Below are 22,153 nucleotides of genomic sequence, written 5' to 3' on the forward strand. Positions count from 1 at the left end.
CAGGTACCAACTCATTTAATCTATGCCCCCAAGAGGTAAATTGCTTGCATCTATAATAATAAGGTTCAACCAAGTCTATTCCTGAACTGAAGTCCTAAAAACAGTTTGTATCAGTGAAATAATTGAATTTTAAATAAACTACAAGGGGTTGGGAACAGTGGGACAGCAGTTAGTTTCCATAGAGAATTGGAATTGGTACAACTCAAACCAGGAATGAAAATATCAGAGGATATCATCAATGAGAGACACTATTTTTGCTCTAATACAAATGAAAAAATTTTTTTTATTAAAAAACAAAGTAAAGAAAGCTTCATGTTGTTTAAAGTGTTTTATGTTAAGAAACACTTCAAAGCATAAAACTTCCAAATTGTGTATGATCAAATTACAAACACACCTGAATAGTATTAAATATTTATTACTTTCTAGTTTAGTTCTATATTTTATATGTATGAAATGATGCATAATGTTTTTTCATATCAAGTACAAAGCACAATTTCAAGAAAACATAGGACAGTCACCATTCCAATCATATCTGAGGATGTTTTAACCTATATGAACTAGTTTCCATCATTACCAACATAGTCATCATAAGAAAAACAGTCTTAAAGAAAAAAGATAAAAACTACTTTTACTTTCTCAAGTTATTAAAGGCTTATAAGACAAATGAGATGGGAGGAAAGAAAGTAAGTTATAAAATTGGTAATAAAAGTTACACTTTCTGACACAAGGAGTGAAAGATATTGCTACAAGAAAACAAAACAGGCCCCAGAAAGTATTTAACAATGAATCCAGGGACTGGAGGTGTAGCTCAATGGGAGAGCACCTATTTAACATGTGCAAGGCCATGGGTTCAATCCCTAGACTAAAACAAAAAAATGAAATCACTTAGCAATCCTAGCCTGTCATAAGGGGGGAAAATGGGACAATCCTTGTGTTTGATGAATTTTAAAAGACACAACAAATTATGCACTATTTGGAAATAATGATGACAAAGATGAGTCCAGAAAAATGCCAAAATTAAATGATTAGGTTCCTTTTGTGGGAGGTGGGGGGTGAAGAATCCAAAAAGAAAACCTGAAAAGAAAACCAGATTGGACCCATGGTGTCCTGGGGGCTCTCCAGGTTGTCACTTTCTCTGAAAGTCTCCCAGAAAGATCATCATAAACAACATTCCTTTTAGATTTAAAGGCACATACAAAACAAGACTCCCAAATCCAAAGATTCCCCAAAGTCAGAAAAATACTAGATAAGGAAAAAAAAAACAATTCTAATATTCTTTTATTTAAAATTTTATTAAAATACTCTTTAATCCCTTTACAGCTTCCTAAGTGAAAATGTATATAAATTTGAGCCTATAGGTATTCTTTACAAATTATTCCCTTAAATCCCTAAAAAAAACATGTAGCTTTGAAATTTGGGAAAGTGAACAACCTAGAACAAGGGAATACTGACAGCCCATTTTTTATGCCTGCTTCCTTGTTTATTCATGAACAAAGCCAGCCCTGTGTAGGATAAGGAACACTTTAGGTAAAAAGAACTTCCAAATGTTGTGATAAAGAGAAGGGCCTTCTTAAATTCTTAACCTGACAAGTTATCCCTAGATTCTGTGAGTTTAATGCATTTATGCAACCAGCATTGGAGTCCTGTATTCCCGTCATCAGTTTCTCTTTTAACTATTTTTCTTCTAGATCCTAATGTGTAATCTGCAAGATCAGTTTTTCCTTGCCAAAGGAAGTTGGCCAAAAAAACATTGAACGTTATCTCTTACCTCTGTGTAGTTGGAGGGGGTATGTATGTATGAGTGCTGTTTAGCAGAAAAATAACAGATACCTTAAAAACCCTTTTATGTCTTTTTAAATCTACCTTTAGAGCAAATACAAATCCTATGCATGCAAATGAATATGAATATTTCCTCATGTATTCAAGCTACTAATTTTTAAAGTATTGCATAAATTTAGAAAATATTATCTAAAGGTATGTCACATTGAATAAATCTAGAATGTACTTAAGTTTGAATATTTATAAAGAACTTTAACAATTATAACAGTAATCACAAATTCTCTGCTGTGAATTTGAGTATTAATATATAACTTTGTTTAGTTGATAAGTGGTTGATAGCTGTCCACTCTCTGCAGAAGTGTCTCTGAATATCCAGGGGAATAGTACCTGGAAAAGAAAATTTGCTATTAGATATTTATTAAAGTCAGCACAGTGGACATAAAAAATTTATTTAAGGAGTTTATCTGAAATAATTCTGTGAATAAAGCCTCACATAAACCCTGAATAATTGTGTTTTAGTAATGCTTTATGAATAAGTTTAGAGAGATTCAAAGAAGAGAGTATCAGTTCACAAATAGCAAAACACTTAGGGAATATAAATATAATGGCAAAAGGGATGTCTTCCAAGTATGAACCTTTGATCCAGTGACAGTATCTTATTACAGAGACTTTATTATACCAAGTGAGTAATGTTGCTTTAAGGGTCATAGCTGATAGATTTTTTCATAAATTAGACTATATAACTTATTATCAATAATCAAATTCCACATTGCCTTAGAATTCATTTCTGTGTGTGTGTGTGTGTGTGTTACTGGAGATTGAACCCAGGGCCTTGCACGTCTGAAGCAAAGTGTTCTGCCTCTGAGCCACCTCCCTAACGCTGCCAGCCCTCTTAGTGAATGCCCATAAAAACAAAAATTGGGGGGGAGTAGAATTCATATTGAAGAAGTATTTAATAAATGGTTTACAAATATTTATATCATATATATTTAGAATTAACCATTTTCATTAGTTCTTGGGCATATTTAGTACTATGAATTTATATCTATACACTGAACATTTTATAAAAATTTTAATGTAAAAGTATTAAATATATCGATTAATGCATTGTTGGATGTTTGATATGCCTGGAAAAAATTTGCATGTATGTAAAAACATGTCAAATAAAATTTGTCAGGCATTCTGGAATATGATAGATTTAAAAATCTAAAGTATAATTTAAAAATTTCCAATTCACTCAAAATAATTAAGCTTCTGAAGTATTTTCTCTAGATAAAACCTATTGTTAGGGATTTGCTTTGCCCTTTGTTACTTATCTTTATGCCTAGATGCTTGACTTAAAAACTCATAATTTGTATACACTTATTTGTTCCATGATTTGTCAAGTTAAGCTGAACAAAACAGGGATGTGTTTTCTCAGTAGTATGCTTACACACAGTCATAATTAAACAGAACATACATATATACATACATACATAAAAAGCTACCTTAAAAATGTTTCTCCTCAAAAGGCCTGCTAAGCTTGAAAAAAATATTTCACCATTGGATTTCTTTGAAGTGTTCTTGTGCTGAGGAATTCACAAATATTTCTCTCCTGGTCTGAGTTAGTCACAAATTTTAAAGCAGGCCTCACTTTCCTAAGCCTTATAAATGTGTCAGACACAAGAAAAGTACATTCTGTATAAATGCAAGAAGTTTGCTGGGCGTGGAGGCATATATTAATAATCCCAGCTTTTTGGGAGTGGATGAAGGAGGATTACCAAGGTTGAGGCCAACTGGACAACTTAGGCAGACCTTGTATCAAAATAAAATAAAAAGAGCTGGGGATGTAGCTCAATAGCAGAGCATTTGCCTAGCATGTGTGACCCTGGGTTCAATCATCAGTACTGCAAAAAAATGAAGGCTAGAAACAAAACTTTTTTTTTAATCTTTAAAATTGTACTGTTTAATATGATAGCAACCACCCACATGCGGCTGTTGAGTAGTAGAAATATGGCTACTGTGTTTGAGGAACTGAATTTTTAAATTTAATCTCAAATTCAAAATTGGCAATTAAATTATTGAAAAACAATTAGGTATATTTAGAATATCTGTGAGTCTACTTTTTTAAGTGCAAATTTTACATAATCTAAATATAGGTCAAGTATTTCCAGTGAAATTTAGCATCTGAATTAAGATGTGCTGGAAGCAATAAAATATTTCTAAAATATAAAGTAACTTATTTATAATCTTTTATATTTGATTACAAGTTGAAATAAAAACATTTGGATATATTTTTGACTAACAAAAATATATCATTAGAATTTATTTACCTTGTTTTGTTTTGCATTTTTTAATATAGCTGCAAGACATTTTGAAATTACATATTTGGCTCACATTATATTTCTATTGAACATTGTTGTTTTATAATAAAGACCCTCAATAAATCAATTAGGATCTGCCAATAATTCTTGAGGTTTTCCTTGGCTCCAAACTAACTGCCATTGCTGTACCTCTTTCCCAGAGATCTCAGAAACCTTATGATCCCCACAGAAAAGAAAATGTGCTGGTCACTTTCTCCCCTCACCCTTAGCAGAGTAGACACTGAGCACTGCCTACCTTCCCATAAGTGCATACAGATGTGTCTCAGAATATAGGTCCATAAATAAATATATATATTCTAAGTTGTTCATTAGCTGTCAGAAAGTCCCATTTCAACTATAGTCTATCTGATGTTAAGGAATTCAAACAGATTTTCATCAGGAAAAGTGGAACTCTACCTTAGCAACCAAATGTAATCTAAATCAAACCAGAATAATCTTATGTCTTTTATTAATGCCAAAAGAAACAAAAATTTGCTTGATATGTTTTTTCATCAAAACAGTGACAAATAATAAATGGCCAAGAACTGCTACATAGTTTCTCTAATATTATTATAACATTATATTTGATTTAGCTGATAATAATGTTTATCTTCAAGAGAATGAAAAATAGAATAGAGTTGCAAAAAGAGGATGATAAGAAATACTTACTGGATTGAATTTTTATGTGTAAACCCTTTAAGCATTCTTATTTAATTCTATTAAACAGGTAATTATCTACATTTTATAGATGCAGAAACTAAGGCTAAAAGGTTTAAATATTATATCCAAGGTCACACAGTAAGCAGATGAAACCAAGACAGACACCTAGGTTTGTTTGACACTTAAATCTGAGCATGCAGCCCTAGTTCTCATCAAAGAAGCAAAATGAACGCACCCAAAAGAGCAAGAAATTCCTTCCTCTCACTTGTCAACCACTGCTATTCTGACTTACCTCTATAAACACTCTTTAAGAATGGAAGTGAATTAACTTTATATAAGACCTATATAAAATTGTATCATAGCAACATTATTATATTGTTTTGAAACAGAAATATACAGAATGGCAGACTGTGCTGAGGCATCCTTCCCCAGATGAGATGGTTGCCAAAAATCCACTTCCCCTCCCCAGTGTGGGCAGAGATACAGAACACAAAGGAGTTTTTAAAAACACTTGGCTGTGGAGTGGGCCCAGCCTAGACCTTAGGTCTTCTAAGGCCTACCTTAAAGATTACTAAAATTGGCAATATGAAATAAATGTTTAGGCTAATAATAGATGACAATGTATCTACTGATCATCTTTTCTTACATTAGTTCTAAAAATTAGCTATAAAAGTTCTAAAAGTTGTCATCAAGTGATTCTTGGGAAATATATAATTACAAAAATAGAAACATTTTAAAATATATTTGTCTATTTTCACAGAAAGACAACGTTTCAAAGATTCTATAAAACACTATAGAAGCTAATGCTTAAAAAACACTAGAAAATTTTTAAAAGTCAGCCAACCAACATTCCTCAAGATAATTACAAATGTTTAAAAGGACACCCCAGATGACAGAATGCAAGTTAACTTTTACAATGTTATTTTTACAATGCACCAGATTAAATTTTTTTTTTCTTGTACCAGGGATTGAACTCGGGACCACTGAGTCACATCCCCAGCCCTTTTTAATAGGGTCTCACTAAGTTGCTGAGGCTGGTTTTGAACTTGTGATCCTCCTATCTCAGCCTCCCAAGCCACTAGAATTATAGGCCACCATGCCCAGCCAGATTAAATTCTAATTGGACAGTTTTTAATTTCCCTCAGTGCTCAATTTAAAAATATGGCTTAAAAGGAGTAAAAAGAAAGTACCTTAACATTGATAAATTCTAACACATAATTCCATTTTGGAATCTTTTAATTTGCCTTTTTCCCCCAATTTTTCTTTAATTTTTTTTTAGAAAATTGAATTGGGAGTTATCTTAAACATATAAAACAGCATTCTTCCTGCATGGACATATATCCCAAGTATAAAAATTAATGTAACAATATTAATAAAAGATTTTTTGAGGTGGATACTGGAGATTGAACCCAGCAGCATTTTATCACTGAGCTATACTCCCAGCCTTTTCATTTTTTATTCTGAGGCAGGGTCTCATTAAGTTTCTGAGGCTGGCCTTGAACTCAGGTTTATCCTGCCTCTGTCTTCCAAGTCACTGGATACAGGTTGTACCACCACACCCAGCTGAAAAAAGATTTTTATAATCCCAAATTTAGTGGTTTCATACATATTTTATGCTACACAAAAACATTTGTATATTCTCTGTATAGTAATTATACATGTTATGATATATTGCTCTTCTGATTAATATTTTCGAAGCTGGTTTATTAGAACTCTTTTGGGAAAGGAGTTTGCATAAGCCTCCCAAAGGTACATAAACTTTCAACTCATGAAAGAATTTTCTATCTGAATATACATGAACAGAAAACACATTTTATCTTAACTTTTTTGTGTGCTTTAAAAATTATTGTTACCATATTATTAAAAATTATTGATATTAAATAGAATAAACTATAAATTATATATATGCTATAACATAAAAAACTGCAATTTATATTTTTCAGTATTAGTGAAGAAAGAATTTAGCATAAGATTACAAAACTATAAATAAATATACCTTTTAGTCTTCAGTCTTTGTGAGCATTTTTCAAAATTCATTTGTTTAATTCATTCTATTATTTTCTTGGTAAAATTTGCTTGTATTTATTTTGGGTTTAATGGTATAGTTTTCCATTAGGCCTACAAGAACTGAGACTTGGGTTTAATGCTTGCAAATCAACTTTATTTAAAAAATGTTTTATCTGGGCTGGGAGTAGAGCACTTGCTTAGAATATATGAGGCCTTGGGTTCTATCACCAGCACCACACACAAAAAAAAAAATAATAATAATCTTGAACATAGCTTCCTATAAGATTACTCTGAGATACCGGCATGTCAGCATATCATACATATTATTTATGTATTTTTTCTCATGTACATAGTAACTTTCTTTTTATTACTCAACATTATTATCTTCAATAATATTTCCATTAATGTAATGTGAGCTTAAGAATACACAGGGAACTATGAAAATCACAATCTACAGGCTTCTTCAAAAACAGGTATTCACAATTTAAAAACAGTTTAATTTAGACTCTGTATTTGGTTATTCCTTAGTAGCATATATTAAATTAGTATATCAATGCCTTAAATAATATTCTAGGTTGATTTGGAAATGTATAAATCAGAACATAATTAAATTTGAAGAGGGTTAAAAAGAGATCAAGAGAAAAGTCAAGGTATCCACTGGCCTCATGTAGTATTTCAAAGTACACATTTTGAAAAGTGGATATAAAAATCTAGATTTGAAACCAAAAACACTACAATATAATATTGAACTTTTTGAAGTCCATATTCTCACCTCACAATTTCCTCTGGGTAACAATTGTTAATACTGTTGATATATTCTTGAAGGAGAGAACCAGGTTCTGCTTTTATCTCTTGAACCTTTTTTAGTCCACCACTTGTTACAAAAAGTCTTCGAGCTTTGCTATCATGTGGTAGCACCTTGAAAGTAAACAAATAAAAATGTCAGCTCTTCTTTTCCAAGTTAGATCATTGCTACCAAAAAAGCAATAAAGTATCCAAAAAATGTAGAAGAAAATGTACACCCGATATATTTATAGCATTGTAAGCCAAAATTTGCTGATGATTGGAAGTGAAATGCACTCCTTCTAGAAGTGCATTAACTTTTTATGTTGTGGAGATGGAAGAAAGGCAATGAATATGAGCAAAAACATTGGTGTTCTACTCGTAAACATAAAACATAAAGTTTACACTCATTTGGGGTGTCTCCACTACCTATGAAATTGAAGGCAAGCTCCTTAACAAAGCAGGAAAGGTCTTCTGGGGCCCAACTCCTATACTCCTCTCTAGCTTCCTTACCCACCAATCTCCACCCTAAATTTTGCTTCAGTAACATCAAAGTGTGCATGCTGTGTTATTTCTTGCCTTTCCCCATGCTGCATCCTCCCCCTAGAATACCTTTCACACTCCACAAGCCTCCCGTTTTGCCTGATTAACTCTGACTCATAGTTTTAAGATTTTGCTTGAGTATTATTCCTTTAAGAAGCCTCTAAGAAAATTAAAAATTCTGCCTGAAGCAAATGTACACATCTGCAAAGTATATGATACTTGCCCTTAATTAATTGTTTAACTTCCATGAATCTCACTGATTTTTATTTACTGATTTTGAACTCTTAGCATAGTGTTCATTTTCATAGCAAGTTCAAAGTGTTCATTTTCATAGCAAGTTCAATAAAACTACAATATATTCTTGCTCATTAGACTAAAAAATTAAACTACAAAATGACTTTCAGAAACAATGTCAACTATTCATTTTCAAGAGTTGATGACTCTTGTCTATAGATGATCCACTCAACACCTTACCCTTAGATAAGGTAGATGACCAAATCGGCTAGTGAATTTCTTACTTAGCATCCAACAGTACACAAAAATGAAGAAATGAATTTTTCCCCATGCAGTACTTTAGTCTTTTCTCTACATTAGTTGCTTAGTGGGTTTTTCAAAGGGAATATGCCATTTTATCTCCCACATCCCATATAACTAAGAGGGAAAAAAATGTTTCATTATTTTCTTGAAAGGAAAAACAGAGCATAGGGGTCTGATGCACAGAACTGTATCCTGAGGTAGCTTCAGAGATAACCTCTGCTTTCCAGTAGCTGTGGCACTTGAGGGGATCTTGGAGAGACTCGAGAACTAAGGGCTGTTAGTAAAGTCTACCTTTTATATGAGTATCTAAAATGTAGAATGTACTTAAAAGTTAGAATATACACTTTTTATTCATTATTTGTAGAAATATGCTATATAACAGTAGTACTGCATTTATGTAGCATTAAAACTATTAAAATGAACTTGCCCTCTTCCCTAATTTAAAAAGTGATTTAATTAGCCATAATCAATCTCATTTAATCTTTACATTGATCATATGAAATAAAAACCACTATTCTTCTCACTTTACAGGTAGTCAAATTAAGATTTAGAGAGGTCAAGACTTTAGTAAAGAATTAGTGCTATTAAGTAGCACACATACATACTTCAGTGCCTGAGCCTGTATGCATAAGCACTGTGGTATATACCTTGCTGACCTCATTTTCTTAAGTCAAACATATGAAGATAATTGAACTTATTTTTGATGGCTTAGGTCGCCATCCTGACCGCCGATGACTGTGTTATACTGCTCTTCTCTTCTATACCTGGCTATCAGTAGTCAACTCTGCCAGCCGTGCCCACTTCTAGCAGCTTGACCTTTCTCCCTTACTACCACTTACTATCGCTTAATCTGCAATGATCTTAGAAATGTGACAGCTACATTTGTTAAAACTGTTCATAAAAAAAAAAGTAGGTTCCAAATGACTGTCTGAGAGCATCTGTAGTAAAGTGCATGGACTTCGTGAAAAATACTTCAGTGGCTCAGAGACATCTTTCTTTTTCTTTATAAGATCTTTGCCATGTTCCCAGGTGAATGAAACTAAAAGACATTGGGAAAAACTACTAAAAGTTACTTATCAATATATATTATCTGTATTACAAAGTGTTTATGTGTTGACATACCACTTACTTCCTGAGAATACTTAAAATGACAGTATAGAAACTGAGAAGAGAGTGGGAAAGAAGGAAGTGTTTTATTTATATGTGGACGTTACTAGCCTGTATTATCCGTGTAAATACAGAGAGTTAAGTAGTAAACCCCAGACCCGATCTTAAAGAAGAAAACAACAACAACAACAACAAAAGTCAACAAATCATTTTTATTTTCTTACTCTTCTTAAAGGCTAAAAGAGCAATTCTTACCTTACTGAACTGTCCAACCACATGCTTCAGAATATTGGGAGGAGCATCGTACAGAAATGGTTCAAGGGCTGGTAGGTAGGTGCATTTTTGTAGGATACTTTTAATGGCTTTTTTGCTCTATTGAAATACAAAGGAAAATGCATATGAAATTGAGTAATCAATGAAAGTTTCACAAAAATTCATGTCATAAATTCCTGGAATTTGAAAATGAAATCAATTTCCCGGTCTAACCTGCAGTTGCTTCATTATTAAAAATAACTGGCTGACAAACTCCTATTTTTGATTGGTTTTACTATAGAATACCCTGACAGCTGTCTTTCTGTTAAACCTTTAAATATATACTGTTTATAGAGTTTTTAAAATATCTATCAGGAAATTAAAATTATGAAGCATAAAATTATAGACTATAAATTAATATGTGTTTATTATTAGTGTAACATTTGTATATATGAAACTATGATAACTAATACATCCTATTTCTCCCAATCAATAAATATGAGAAAACAATGTGGTTTATTGTAGAATGACATTATCAGACATTGTGTATTCTCCAAAAGATTCCTTGGTTTATACATATGTATTTAGAAATATCTACTGTGTTTATTACTCAATGCATATCTGCAGAAATGTGGCTATAGGTTATGGGAAGAAATTTCTTCATCCTTTACAGAAGCAAAACAGATAGGATCTATTCAGCTGTCAAGAAAAACTCATCTCAACAATAGGAAGTGGATCACCTACAAATAAAAGATCAGGTACCACATGGTACTCCCCACACACACCCAGAATTCTTCCATATTTCTTCTTTTCTCTTTTTTTTTTTTTTTGGCACCTGGGATTAAACTCAGGGACATTTGGTCACTGAGCCACATCCCCAGCCCTATTTTGTATTTTATTTAGAGACATGGTCTCACCAAGTTGCTTAGCACCTCACCACTGCTAAGGCTGGCTTTGAACTAGTGATCCTCCTGCCTCATCCTCCCAAGTTGCTGGGGTTACAGGTGTGTGCCACCACACCTGGCTCTTCCATAAATCAAAGTGACACCACATGGTGCTGCTCCCTGCCATAGCATTGCTGAAGGAAAGTCCTGATGTGACTATATCACATCACTGCAGCCAGCTCTGAAGCCATGGCTGGTTGTGAGTTTGTTTCCTTGTATTACAGCCTGTCCCTTTCATTTTGGAAAGTTTCACAATTGTGTGTATCTATAGGTATTTTCCACTGGAATTCCACATCTGCTTGTATATGGTTTTGTGCTTCAGTGCAGCCATACAGATTTGCTCTGTTTAAACATTCTCTCTCTGAGGGCTTAGTCAACCTGGTCTTCTGGGATTGTGATCTTGTTACTGAATGTTTAGCAATGCTCTTCAAATGCAGGAAAATTTTAATCTTCACATTACTTTATAACTGTTAATGGATTCAGCAAAAACATTCAATCTATTTGTGCTACCAGTAAAGGATCTCTTGAATTTAAGATTTCTCAGAAACCCAAATAAAGTAGTCTTGTATAACCTCTTATCTTTTAACACATTTGTCTCAAACATTGTTTTATAAATTAGATTAAATAAAGGAAGGAATGTAAGAAATGCAGCCCCCTCTTTACCTCTAGTATAAGTTAGAATTGAACTCTCAGTTCCCAATATACCTGGTTATACTGTTTCTTTGTGACCATCTTAAAATGAGGCAAGCACTCTACCAACTGAGCTATATCCCCAGCCCACCCTCCTCTAATTCTAATAGTTCCAAATTGACGATGTACTGTGGAATTATTAATCAAGAACTCTTGAAAAGAGTCTAATGACACTAGAAATTCACTGAACATTACTATCCTTCATCTGGAAGAAATAAACTCAACTTATAGCTATATTGTTACAGGTTGGAATGTATGTCATGATTTATAATCAGCTATTTATTCAACATGAAAGAAATATCAGTTAATTAAGATTTTGTTTACATGTCTATTTCTGAGTTTAAGATCTTTAACTTTACCAAGATACAATTTATATATAATAAATTCACTGGTTTTTAAATACACAATTCAATGAACTTTATAAATCTACAGAATCATGTGACCATCTCCACAATCTAATTTTAGAACATTTCATCATCCCAAAAAGAGTCTTAGGCCCATTTGTAGTCATTCCTCATTCCCACCTCCACTTAGCCCCACCATCTTCAGGCAGCTACTAATCTACTTTCTGTCTATATAAATTTGGCTGTCTGGACAATTCATAATAATTAAATCATGCAATGTGTAAACTTTTGTGCTTGGAATATTTCACCATGTAGAATGTTTGTGAATTTCTATCTATGTTGTAGCATGTATCAGTACTTTGTTCTTTTTCATCATCAAATAGGATTCTATTATATGGATTTATGACATTTTGGTCATCTATTCACTAGTTGATAGACATGTGGGCTATATCAACTTTTGGCTATCATGATAATGATGCTATAAAAATTTATATGCAAGTCTTTATGTATACAAGTGTTTTCAGTTCTCTTGGGTAGATATCTGATAGAACTTGTTGGGTAATGGTGATATGTTTATGTTTAATATTTTGGAAAACTACTAAACTGTTTTTCAGTATAACCACAACATTTTATATTCCTACTAGCAATGTAAGAGGGTTCAAGTTTCTCCACATGGCAGTCAATACTTATTGTTGTCTGGGAAAAAGTGTAAATAGATATTTCTGCAAAGAAAACATACAAATGGCCAAAAAGTATATGAAAAGATTTTCAGCATCATTAAACATTAAGTAAACACAAATCAAACTGCAATGCAATACCAAACCACACCCACTTAGGAAGGCTATAATCAAAAATAAGGATAATAAGAGCTACCAGGAATATGGAAAAATTGGAATCCTCTTATATTTGTGGTGGGAATATAAAATTGTATGGTTACATTGGAAGAGTTTGGCAGTTCCTCAAAATATTGAAGTTACCCAAGACCCAAGAGGTATATACCCAAGAGAAATGAAAACACATCCACACAAAAACTTGTACAATAATATTCATAGCAGCCTAATTCATAATAGTCAAAGAGTAGAAATAATCCAATGCCCATCAATGGGTGAATGGATAAACAAAATATGGTACATTAATACAATGGAATATTACTTGAAAATAAAAAGGAAAATACTAATATATGCTATAATGGAGGAATCTTAAAACTCACACTACATAGTAAAAAACTTAGACACAAAAGGCCACATATGCTGTATGATTCCATAATGTCCAGATTACAAAAATCCACAGATACCAAAAGTAAATTTTAATGGTTGCCTGGGCCTATGCAGAGGGAATGTGGAGTGAGTGGTAAGGGCACAACATTTCTTTGGTGTGGAATAAAAATGTTCTAAAATTAGTTTATGGTGATGGTTTCACAATCTTGTAAGTAAACTATAAATCACTGTAGTATATATAAATCTAATTGGGTAAATTGTATGGTATGCAAATTATATCTCAACAAAGCTGCTAAAAAATGTAAAGTGGGCCTGGGGTACAGAGTTCAGTGGTGGAGTAGCTTGCCTTGCTTGCAGGAGCCCTGGATTAAATCCCCAATACCATGCAAAAAATTAAAAAGTGAGGATGGAATAACCACGAACACAAAAACACAATAGCTACATTAAATATATTAGAAATAATTTTATAACTAAATACAATAAACTGATTCAAATGCCGCAAGCTAAAAATGGAACATTTCAATGATGCCTCTAAATTAAAACAAATGAAAATGAAAATGCCTAAATGTTTTCACAATAAATACAGATCAGTTTATTAGATCAAAGATTTTTGTTTTGTTTTGTATTGCTTTGATTAAGGTATTTGGAATAACATAAGAGCAGGCAAATAATAAGGCTAAGTGACAACATGAGAGAAATTCTATGAGGCTGCTCATTGGTTCTGCTGGACTGGAACCAATTAGAGAATGATTACAGAAGCTGACATGCCTTTGGGACAAAATGAACTTCAACATGGCCTTGTAATTTGAAAGCTGCCACAGATTAACAAATGAGAAATGCCACTAGAGAGTTCCTGGTGTTCTTGGATACACTTTTCCCTAGTGGGAGAGGGTCAAATCAAACAGGCTTGAATGGACTTCATTCTTAAGCCACTAAAACAACAACTGGTACAATTCAAGAGAACTTGGGAAAGAAAAAGGAATGATTAAGTCCCTACAATAAGAAAATATTCAGATGGACTTCAAGTCTTGGGAAGATTGCTAACAGGATAACGCCTTATAAAGATCCACTTTTTAATTTAGTACCCAGTGTATTTCCTGAAAGTAAATTCTGTGTCACATAAAAGCAGAAGGAACTGTAGTATTAAGTTAACCTATTAAAGCCACCTACAATAAACTAAAACATGATAAAGGTTATCTTGCTTTAAAAAGTGAAGTTTTCCAATTTATTTTATTCCAGTGATATTTACATAATAATCTTTAAAAACCAAGCTATATAAACTTAGGTAGCACTATGTAATTTTTATATACTACTAAGTGACTATTTACAAGGGTTTCTCAAGCTATAATTACTATTAACTCCACCATTAATCATTCATGTTCTATTACATGTATTCTTTCATTTTATTTCCAAAACTTAAAACAAAAGTTGTTAAATGCAGGAATCTGAAAGAATAGAGATTATTTTTAAATATTAATAAATTATCTATTAATAATCTCTAAATTGAACACAATTACTATTACAGCCTAGGCCCAGTTTATGCCTGCAGAGGAGGCCAAGAGTCTTTGGATCACTGGAAATAAGGGAAGGGGAATGAGAAGTGAGGAGAACTGAGGAAAGAAAAGAAGTACAAGAAGTTGGGGAGGAGAGGAGAAAAAAGGAAAAATAATGATAATGGGTTAAGAAATATGAGGTTAAAAGAGGATGACATACATAGATTGAAATTATATATGTATACACATACCTGGACAAAGGTGTGTGGGTGTGTGCATAGACAAATCAAAACTGGAAATGGAGTTGTGGCTTCTTATCAGAAATTCAAAGAATCAGAGACCTGTAGAACTAGAATAGACCTTAGAGAACACAATCTTTTTCTCTCTGTCAAGCACTGCCAATATTGTCTCAATGTTGGGGTCATGTGAAGGAAGCCTTAAATCTATTAAATCACTGCTTTGATCTAAAAAGTCTTTTACAAATTGAAAAAAAAAATGTTAATCTTGGAAGTCAACTTCCTTCAGTGTATTTGTAGAGAAAAAATATTCAAACATCACCAAGTGAACATAAATTCACTTTTGTAAAACTTATAAGTCAAATAACTGACTCATTATATATAACTCTGAGTCCCTAACCTAGGTAGTTTAAGTTATTTTCCTGCCTCATTATACCAACTAAAGTTATGTTTTAGTAAATGTGTTTTCCTATTTGTTAATTTATTTTGGGTTTTTTGTTTGTTTGTTTGTTTTTTGTTTGGTACCAGGGATTGATCTCAGGGGTACTCAACCACTGAGCCACATCCCCAGCTCTATTTTTTGTATTTTATTTAGAGATGGGGTCTCACTGAATTGTTTAGCACCTTAAAGTTGATGAGGCTGGCTTTGAACTCGTGATCCTCCTGTCTCAGCCTCCTGAGCTACTGGGATTACAGTTGTACACCACCGTGCCTGGCATTTAATCTACTGTTTTAACTAAAATTTAAATGTTTGCCAAGCTTCATCCCTAGCCCCTTAATTTTATTTTAAATTGTCTTTTCTATGAGCTTTCCTCAATCCAAGTCAATTCCACAAGCTGCTTTCAAAAAGTTACCTATTTTAACTGGGCAAGTAGCTCAGTGATAGAGTATTTACCTTGGATGTATAAGGTTCTGGGTTTAATCCCTAGTAACATACACACACAGGTTACATGTTTTCCTAAGAGGAAGTACACTGGAAAATATTTTTTCTTTGACAGTATAAAATTATTAAACAATCCATCCTACTTTATATTCAAGTTTTGTATATCACTTTAGTAGCTAGTAATATTTTTTTATTAAACTTGCCAATTTAAAAATGATTAAATGAGAAGTGGTACACCCCTTATAATCCCAGTGACTTGGGAGGCAAAGGCAGGAGGAGTGCAAGTTCAAGGCCAGTCTTAGCAACTTAGTGAGGCCCTAAACAATTTAGGGAGAACCTGTCTCAAAATAAAAAAATAAAAAGGGCTGGAAATGTAGCTTAGTGGTAAAGCACACCTGAGTTCAATCCCTAGTGCCAAAATAAACAAAGCAAAAATAAAAATGATTTGGTGAATTTTGTGGATTTTTTTAAAGGAACAAATAGACAAGACATGTAATTTAAAAATCAGGTAGACTTGAAGTTAAGAGAGGTAAAATATATAACTTCAGGGACACTTTCCAATTAGTTGCCTTATACCCTTGAAAAGCACCTTAAAGTATTTTGGACTAAATTTTTTTAATGTAAAATGGACCAAAGAACTTTCCAGCAAATTCCAACTCAAAAATCCTATTATTCTTTAATTCCTATTTTATAGGAAAAGTGAACAGGAATGTAGAAGGCAATAACCAGCCACTCATTTTATAACTTTAGACCCAGATTTCTTTAAATATATCACTGATTTACAGAGACAAGGGTAACCTATTTCTAAAAAAAAGAGAAACCTCAATTCTTCTGATAATTTGTGTATCTTTCTTTTCTTTCTTTCTTTCTTTTAATGAGACAGGGTCTTACTAAGTTACATAGGCTATCCTTGAATTTGCTATCCTTCTGCTTCAGCCTCCAGAGTCATGTGAGCCACCATGCTCAGCTAAATTTGTATTTCTTGGCTCATAAAAGCAATATTTTCCATAAGGAAAATTAAAATTATGGATTTTTTAATGAGTTAAAAATCTAACAAATAGTCATATAACCCTTCAGAATAAAGCACTTACTTTCACTTGTAGATCCTCAGAACTCTCGGGTGACATGTACAAAGAAAGAAGAACTGGCAAAGTATTTGTGACGGCGACAGCCCGTGCATGTTCGGGAGTGTGTCTCCCAATCTGTCCTAAGGCCCAAGCAGCAGCAGCCTTAATATGATCTTCTGGTTCTTCTGACAGGCAGACTGACAACTGGGGTACACCCTGCAGCGGTGATCAAAAGAGCAAGTGTTATAAATCTAGAGCAGGATTAAAGAGTCTTCTGTGTCTTTCAAACATTAGAAGAAATCATTTCAGCCTTGATCCTTTTTTTCCTAAATGGTTCAATAAATGAGCACATCACAGGGGCTGTCATTTCTTAAGTCAATAAAATCACTAGAACTAAATTACCTTAATTATCTGTAACAATCCAACTTAACTACGAATATCTCTACTAGCTTTTACCCCCCAAATAGAGGGACATTTAACCAAACAACAGATGTCACAGACTAGGCAAAACCAGATTCCACTGTGACAAATTAAAAATGTTTAGGATCTTAAAATGTTTTATTTTCCTTTGTTTAAAAAAATAGTTAATTTAGAATCTTTAAAAAAAGTATATTCTTGCCAAGTAACATACATCTGAGAACAGAATAAATACTACAGACTTAAAATGAAATGTCTAAGAAACCTAACTAAATACCTTTAAATGAAATATATCCACTAATATATTTCCTGAAATAGTATATAAACAATTTTCCATTAATTTTGGTCAACTTTTAAGTTATAGTTTTGCTGATTTTAACATGACTGAATGTCAAAGTAGAAATGATTATTTTTGTCACAGAGATAGCATATGCTCACAGTTTACTCTTAGGCTTCAATTTCATCTAAATAATGAAGATACAATTAACTAAAGAGCCACATCACAGTCCATATAACCAAGAAAAAAATCAAATAACCCCAATCAAATTCTAATTCACAGATTCTGCACAGGGATAATTTTCTAACTAATTTGAGACTATAGTAATCACCTCAAATTTAGTACCACAAAAAAACAGTATTCACATGGTCATCACCATAGAGAAGGCCCAAATCATCATACGTACTTTTTTCTCTTCCATCTTTTAACTCGGTTATTAAGACCAGTTTCCCAAAGAGAACTGCCATATTTCTTCATTTGCTCTTTCCTACAACTAAAAATGCATGTCTGCCAATACAAAAGGTCAGACCTGTCTTCAGAGTGAAGTGACTGCAGAAAGCCTGTCCTTCTGTGATAGAAGGAGACTGAAGATTCAGGAGAAAAGCAGCCGGGCCTCCACCTGACCCCCAAGCTCTGCCTTATTGGCCTAGACTGTTATGAATAACAAGTGAGATAAGGAGCATGAATGTGCTTCAAAAAATTATAAAGCGTTATTTAAATGTAGGGCGTTATTAATAGTCCCTGAAGAGCTACACGGGAAAAGACGAGAAAGCTGCACTACTGGGTGGTGCGCCTCTGCTGCCGCCACCTTGATCTTAACTAACTGAAAAACAAAACCAGGTGGGAAAGGCCAGCAGCAGCCCTAGACCAAAGGGGAGAGCCTCCCGGGCAGCTAGCAGGAGCGGGGAGGCAGCACAGGCAGCTGCTGCGGCCTTCATCCTTCCTCCTACGCGGGAGCTTTCTGACTTTCCACAAAAGAACGGAGGATCAAAAAAAACCCCAGTAACATTCTTACTGTGACTCTTCCGAAAGCACCACTACTACTCTAGTCTCCGTCACAGCCTGTGGTAATAGAAGAACAAAAGAAAAAGAACAGGATGAAAGTGAGTGATGCAAAGAATCATCGTGGAATAGGTAGAAAATAAAGATTTGAGACTTCTTTTTATTCTGAGGATTAGCAAGGGATAAAAAAAAAAAAATCCGCATTTCTGTTTAACATACAGCAGCAGGTTTTCTACGCTGATAAGAAACCCACACCCTAAAGGGTCGCCACACACACTTTAAGCACACAGAGCCTTTGAAGTGTTCTTCAGATCAATATTTATTCATCAACATATTTCGTGAGCACCTACTATGTACCAGGGCTGCACCTATGATGGGTTCATAGAAAGTTGTAAACCGAGATAAGGCAAAATCCCTAGGAAACAAAGAGCACTGATGTCTGACCTGTGCTGTGATGGCCTAGTTTGAGAAATGAGTTTATGAAAGTTGAGTGAAAATGAATTTAAAAAGGTGTCCTAGCCATTGCCATCTCCTTCCAAATGACAGGAAAGGGAGGAAGAGATGTGTAGACCTCAGAACAGTGAAAATGACTACTTGTCATATAATTTATATTAGTTTTTAACCAAGTTATGCTTTACATGTTTGTAAATATGCACGATTCTGTAAGATACTATTTTCTGTATTTAAATATTACAATAATAATACTCAGACAGTGGATATGAAACTCTGAGTAAAAGTTTAAATTTCCTGTGACCCAAATCTTTCATCAAGGATTGCTTTAGGAAATGTAAGCACTGAAAAACACATTGAAACAACTGAAAATTTTTTTAGGTAATTCTTTTGCTGTGATCAGTTATATTTTATATTCTGTGGAAGAGTCTCAATCTGTATAGTTCTGTCTTAGAATATCTTACTGTAATAACTAGGAGAAATGAAGAACGAACCAACCTTGGAAATGATCACTGCCATTGCTAGATTTTCAGAATGAGCTGCCACGTAACCGAGCATCATGATGCCAGGCAGCCTTATATTTCCCTTGCAGGACCCAACACAATCAATCACAGCAGCTACACCTCCTGCGTTAACTATCAGCTGTGCAAGCTGGAAAAAAAGAACAAGAGCTAGACAATCGGGGCTGGAAAGCATACAATCATCTTTAAATATTAGTGTAGCCACACTTTATTTAGAACCTAAAACAACTAGTAAAACTGAAATATCATTTAGAGAAACTAAGGTATTTAGTAAAGAAATACACAAATATAATAGCCCTGCTAATTCAAACACACAAATATACTCACTGTGAGAGTCTTTACTCCTCGGTTTAATTTTTCATGCATCGATGGCACAACTTTTATCCCTATTATAATGGTTGTCAAAATTCCTCACCTAGACACTAAGCCTAGGGCTAGTTCATAACTAGCTAACTACTGAACCCCCAATCACAATGTGTGAGTATGAAGTAGATTAATCACTGAATGCTGAAAGACAATGTCAGTCTTGAAATATGCTAACCTAATTATCCCCCCCCCCCTTTGCTAACAATTATTAGGAGCTGGATGCTCTTCCATTTTTAAAAAATATCAACCAAATAAAGATGAAATAAGAAATGAGACTTTAATGTGTAATGAAATGAAATTTGATTAGTCAAAATATATACAGAAAAAAGATACAGCTTCAGAATCAACACAGCTTGCTTTGTCTCTAATTCTTTCACATCTAAGAACTCAGATCAGGAAATGATCATGTGAGAACAGCTGATAGAGTGGTCATGTTATATCAGTGGACCTTTGTGGTCTATCCCAACCTAGAGGTATACTATTCTGACTACTCCCAGCTGACATAAGATGATAAGGTGACAGTAGTCCACAGTCCCCACAATCAAGAAATGGGACGCTGGAAATGATTAAAAACTGAAATTTTAACTCAAACTCCATTATTATGACCCAGTGGTTCTCAAATGGGGACAATTCTGTCCCCTGGGGGACATTTTGTAACCTATAGAGACATTTTTGATTGTCACCGCTTGTGGGGAGGGGTGCTGCTGGCATCCAGTGGGCAGAGCCCATTCTACAATGTATAGCATAGCTCACCACAACAAAGAATCACCTAAAGTGTCAATAGTGCTGAGCTGAAAAACCCTGACCTAACCAGATCCTGTGGCACAACCCTCGGGCCCATAAATAAACTGTTTCATTTGAAAACTAAAATTACATATTATTGTATCTTGAAGGTTTTTTTAAAAAACAAACAAACTTTTTTTCACCTCTGGTGTATGTTTTGCAATCTCTCTAATTAAAGTAGAAGCATTTTTCTTCACATAGTCATCTTTGTCCTTCAGACAGGTAAGTACAACTGGAAAAATCTCTGCTTCAACAACCATTTCTGCCAGATCCACAGAATGTTTTGCAATCTGGCTGAGAGCTGAAAGGATTTGACGCTGTTAAACAAAAACAAATAACAAAAACATTACATAGAATTCCCCTAGTCCACTACAGAGTTCAGATGTAATTTAAATAGCTAAATATTCAAATTCCATTATAAAAAAGGAAAAAATTAAATAATATGACCTAAGGTTTCTGAATTTTGAGACTTTTACATCCTAGCCTTATATTCATTTTTTTAATTCCCTAATTTCTAAATTTGTTCTCTAATTTAAAAATTCTACCTATTATAGATTATAAAAGAATATGACTTTTTGATGAAGATAATTTCTTAAGTATAAATGGTAAATTTATGACACGTCATAATTTAGTACAAAAATGGTTAAGCAGAACTAACATTTTTGTTATGATTTGATACCTTTCAAAGAACTTTCTGTTATTAACATTAATAATTTAAAAATTTTATAGAGTATAAATATGAGAATACAAAAGTTAAAAATGGTGACTATTAATTCAAAATATGATTTTGGAAAGCTGCAAAGAATACTAACATAAATACGACCATTTTCAAAAGAAACTTGAATATTATGGTGGTGGGCTAGAAAACCTTTAGGTCCCATTCAACCCTGAGATTTGACTCTTTCTTTTAATGGTTAATGTTAACCTCAATGCTACTTCTAATTTTAAATATTGCGGCTAGTTTTCCCAATCACTTCTTTATTTTCTAATAATTCTTTTCATATATTAACAAACCATAGAATAATAAGTATATTCATGTCTGTTTTCAATGATAATTTACTAATTATTTTTAGCTGTAGAATATTAATCTGTGCACATTTCCTTTTTTCTTTTTTTAGATTGTTAGAACTCTGGTTTGTTTGTCTCTTGGCTTCTTTATAAATACCTTCAGTTTAGCATCAGGGCTGAGGATCATCTGGGCTAAGTGAGCAATCGCTCCTGCATCCACTACTGTCTGTGCTAACTCCGGAGAATGCTTTGAAATATCACTGAGGGTTGAAGCAGCAATCCTTTTCAAAGCAATTTCTGGCTCCTGGATACAGAGTACTAAAAGAGGAACAGCTCCTGCATCTACCACAGCTTGTGACAGTTCTGTGGGTCCAAGAAAAGTAATTAAGTGAGTATGGGTGACTGACCCTTGTGCAAGCCATTTTTCACCCTGACAGATACAGCA

General features: G+C 33.6%; 1 protein-coding gene across 3 annotated transcripts in view; it reads right to left on the minus strand.

The window, feature by feature from the left end:
• Positions 1-265: 265 nt before the first annotated feature.
• Spag6 (sperm associated antigen 6) overlaps positions 266-22,153 on the minus strand; it is a 66,981-nt gene continuing 45,093 nt past the window's right edge. For 2 of the 3 annotated variants that reach the window (XM_015495254.2, XM_048812713.1), the window contains exons 5-11: positions 21,866-22,071; positions 20,844-21,017; positions 19,529-19,681; positions 16,909-17,100; positions 10,014-10,130; positions 7,561-7,706; positions 266-2,166 (exon numbers count right to left, since the gene is read on the minus strand). In XM_015495254.2, the coding sequence (XP_015350740.1) occupies positions 2,097-2,166; positions 7,561-7,706; positions 10,014-10,130; positions 16,909-17,100; positions 19,529-19,681; positions 20,844-21,017; positions 21,866-22,071 (1,058 nt within the window). In that variant the 3' untranslated portion in view covers positions 266-2,096. The remainder of the gene's footprint in view (positions 2,167-7,560; positions 7,707-10,013; positions 10,131-16,908; positions 17,101-19,528; positions 19,682-20,843; positions 21,018-21,865; positions 22,072-22,153) is intronic. The other variant, XM_048812714.1, reaches the window with a different exon arrangement.

This window comes from Marmota marmota, unplaced genomic scaffold (assembly GCF_001458135.2).
Source record: "Marmota marmota marmota unplaced genomic scaffold, marMar, whole genome shotgun sequence".
NCBI classification, from domain to species: Eukaryota; Metazoa; Chordata; class Mammalia; order Rodentia; family Sciuridae; genus Marmota; species Marmota marmota.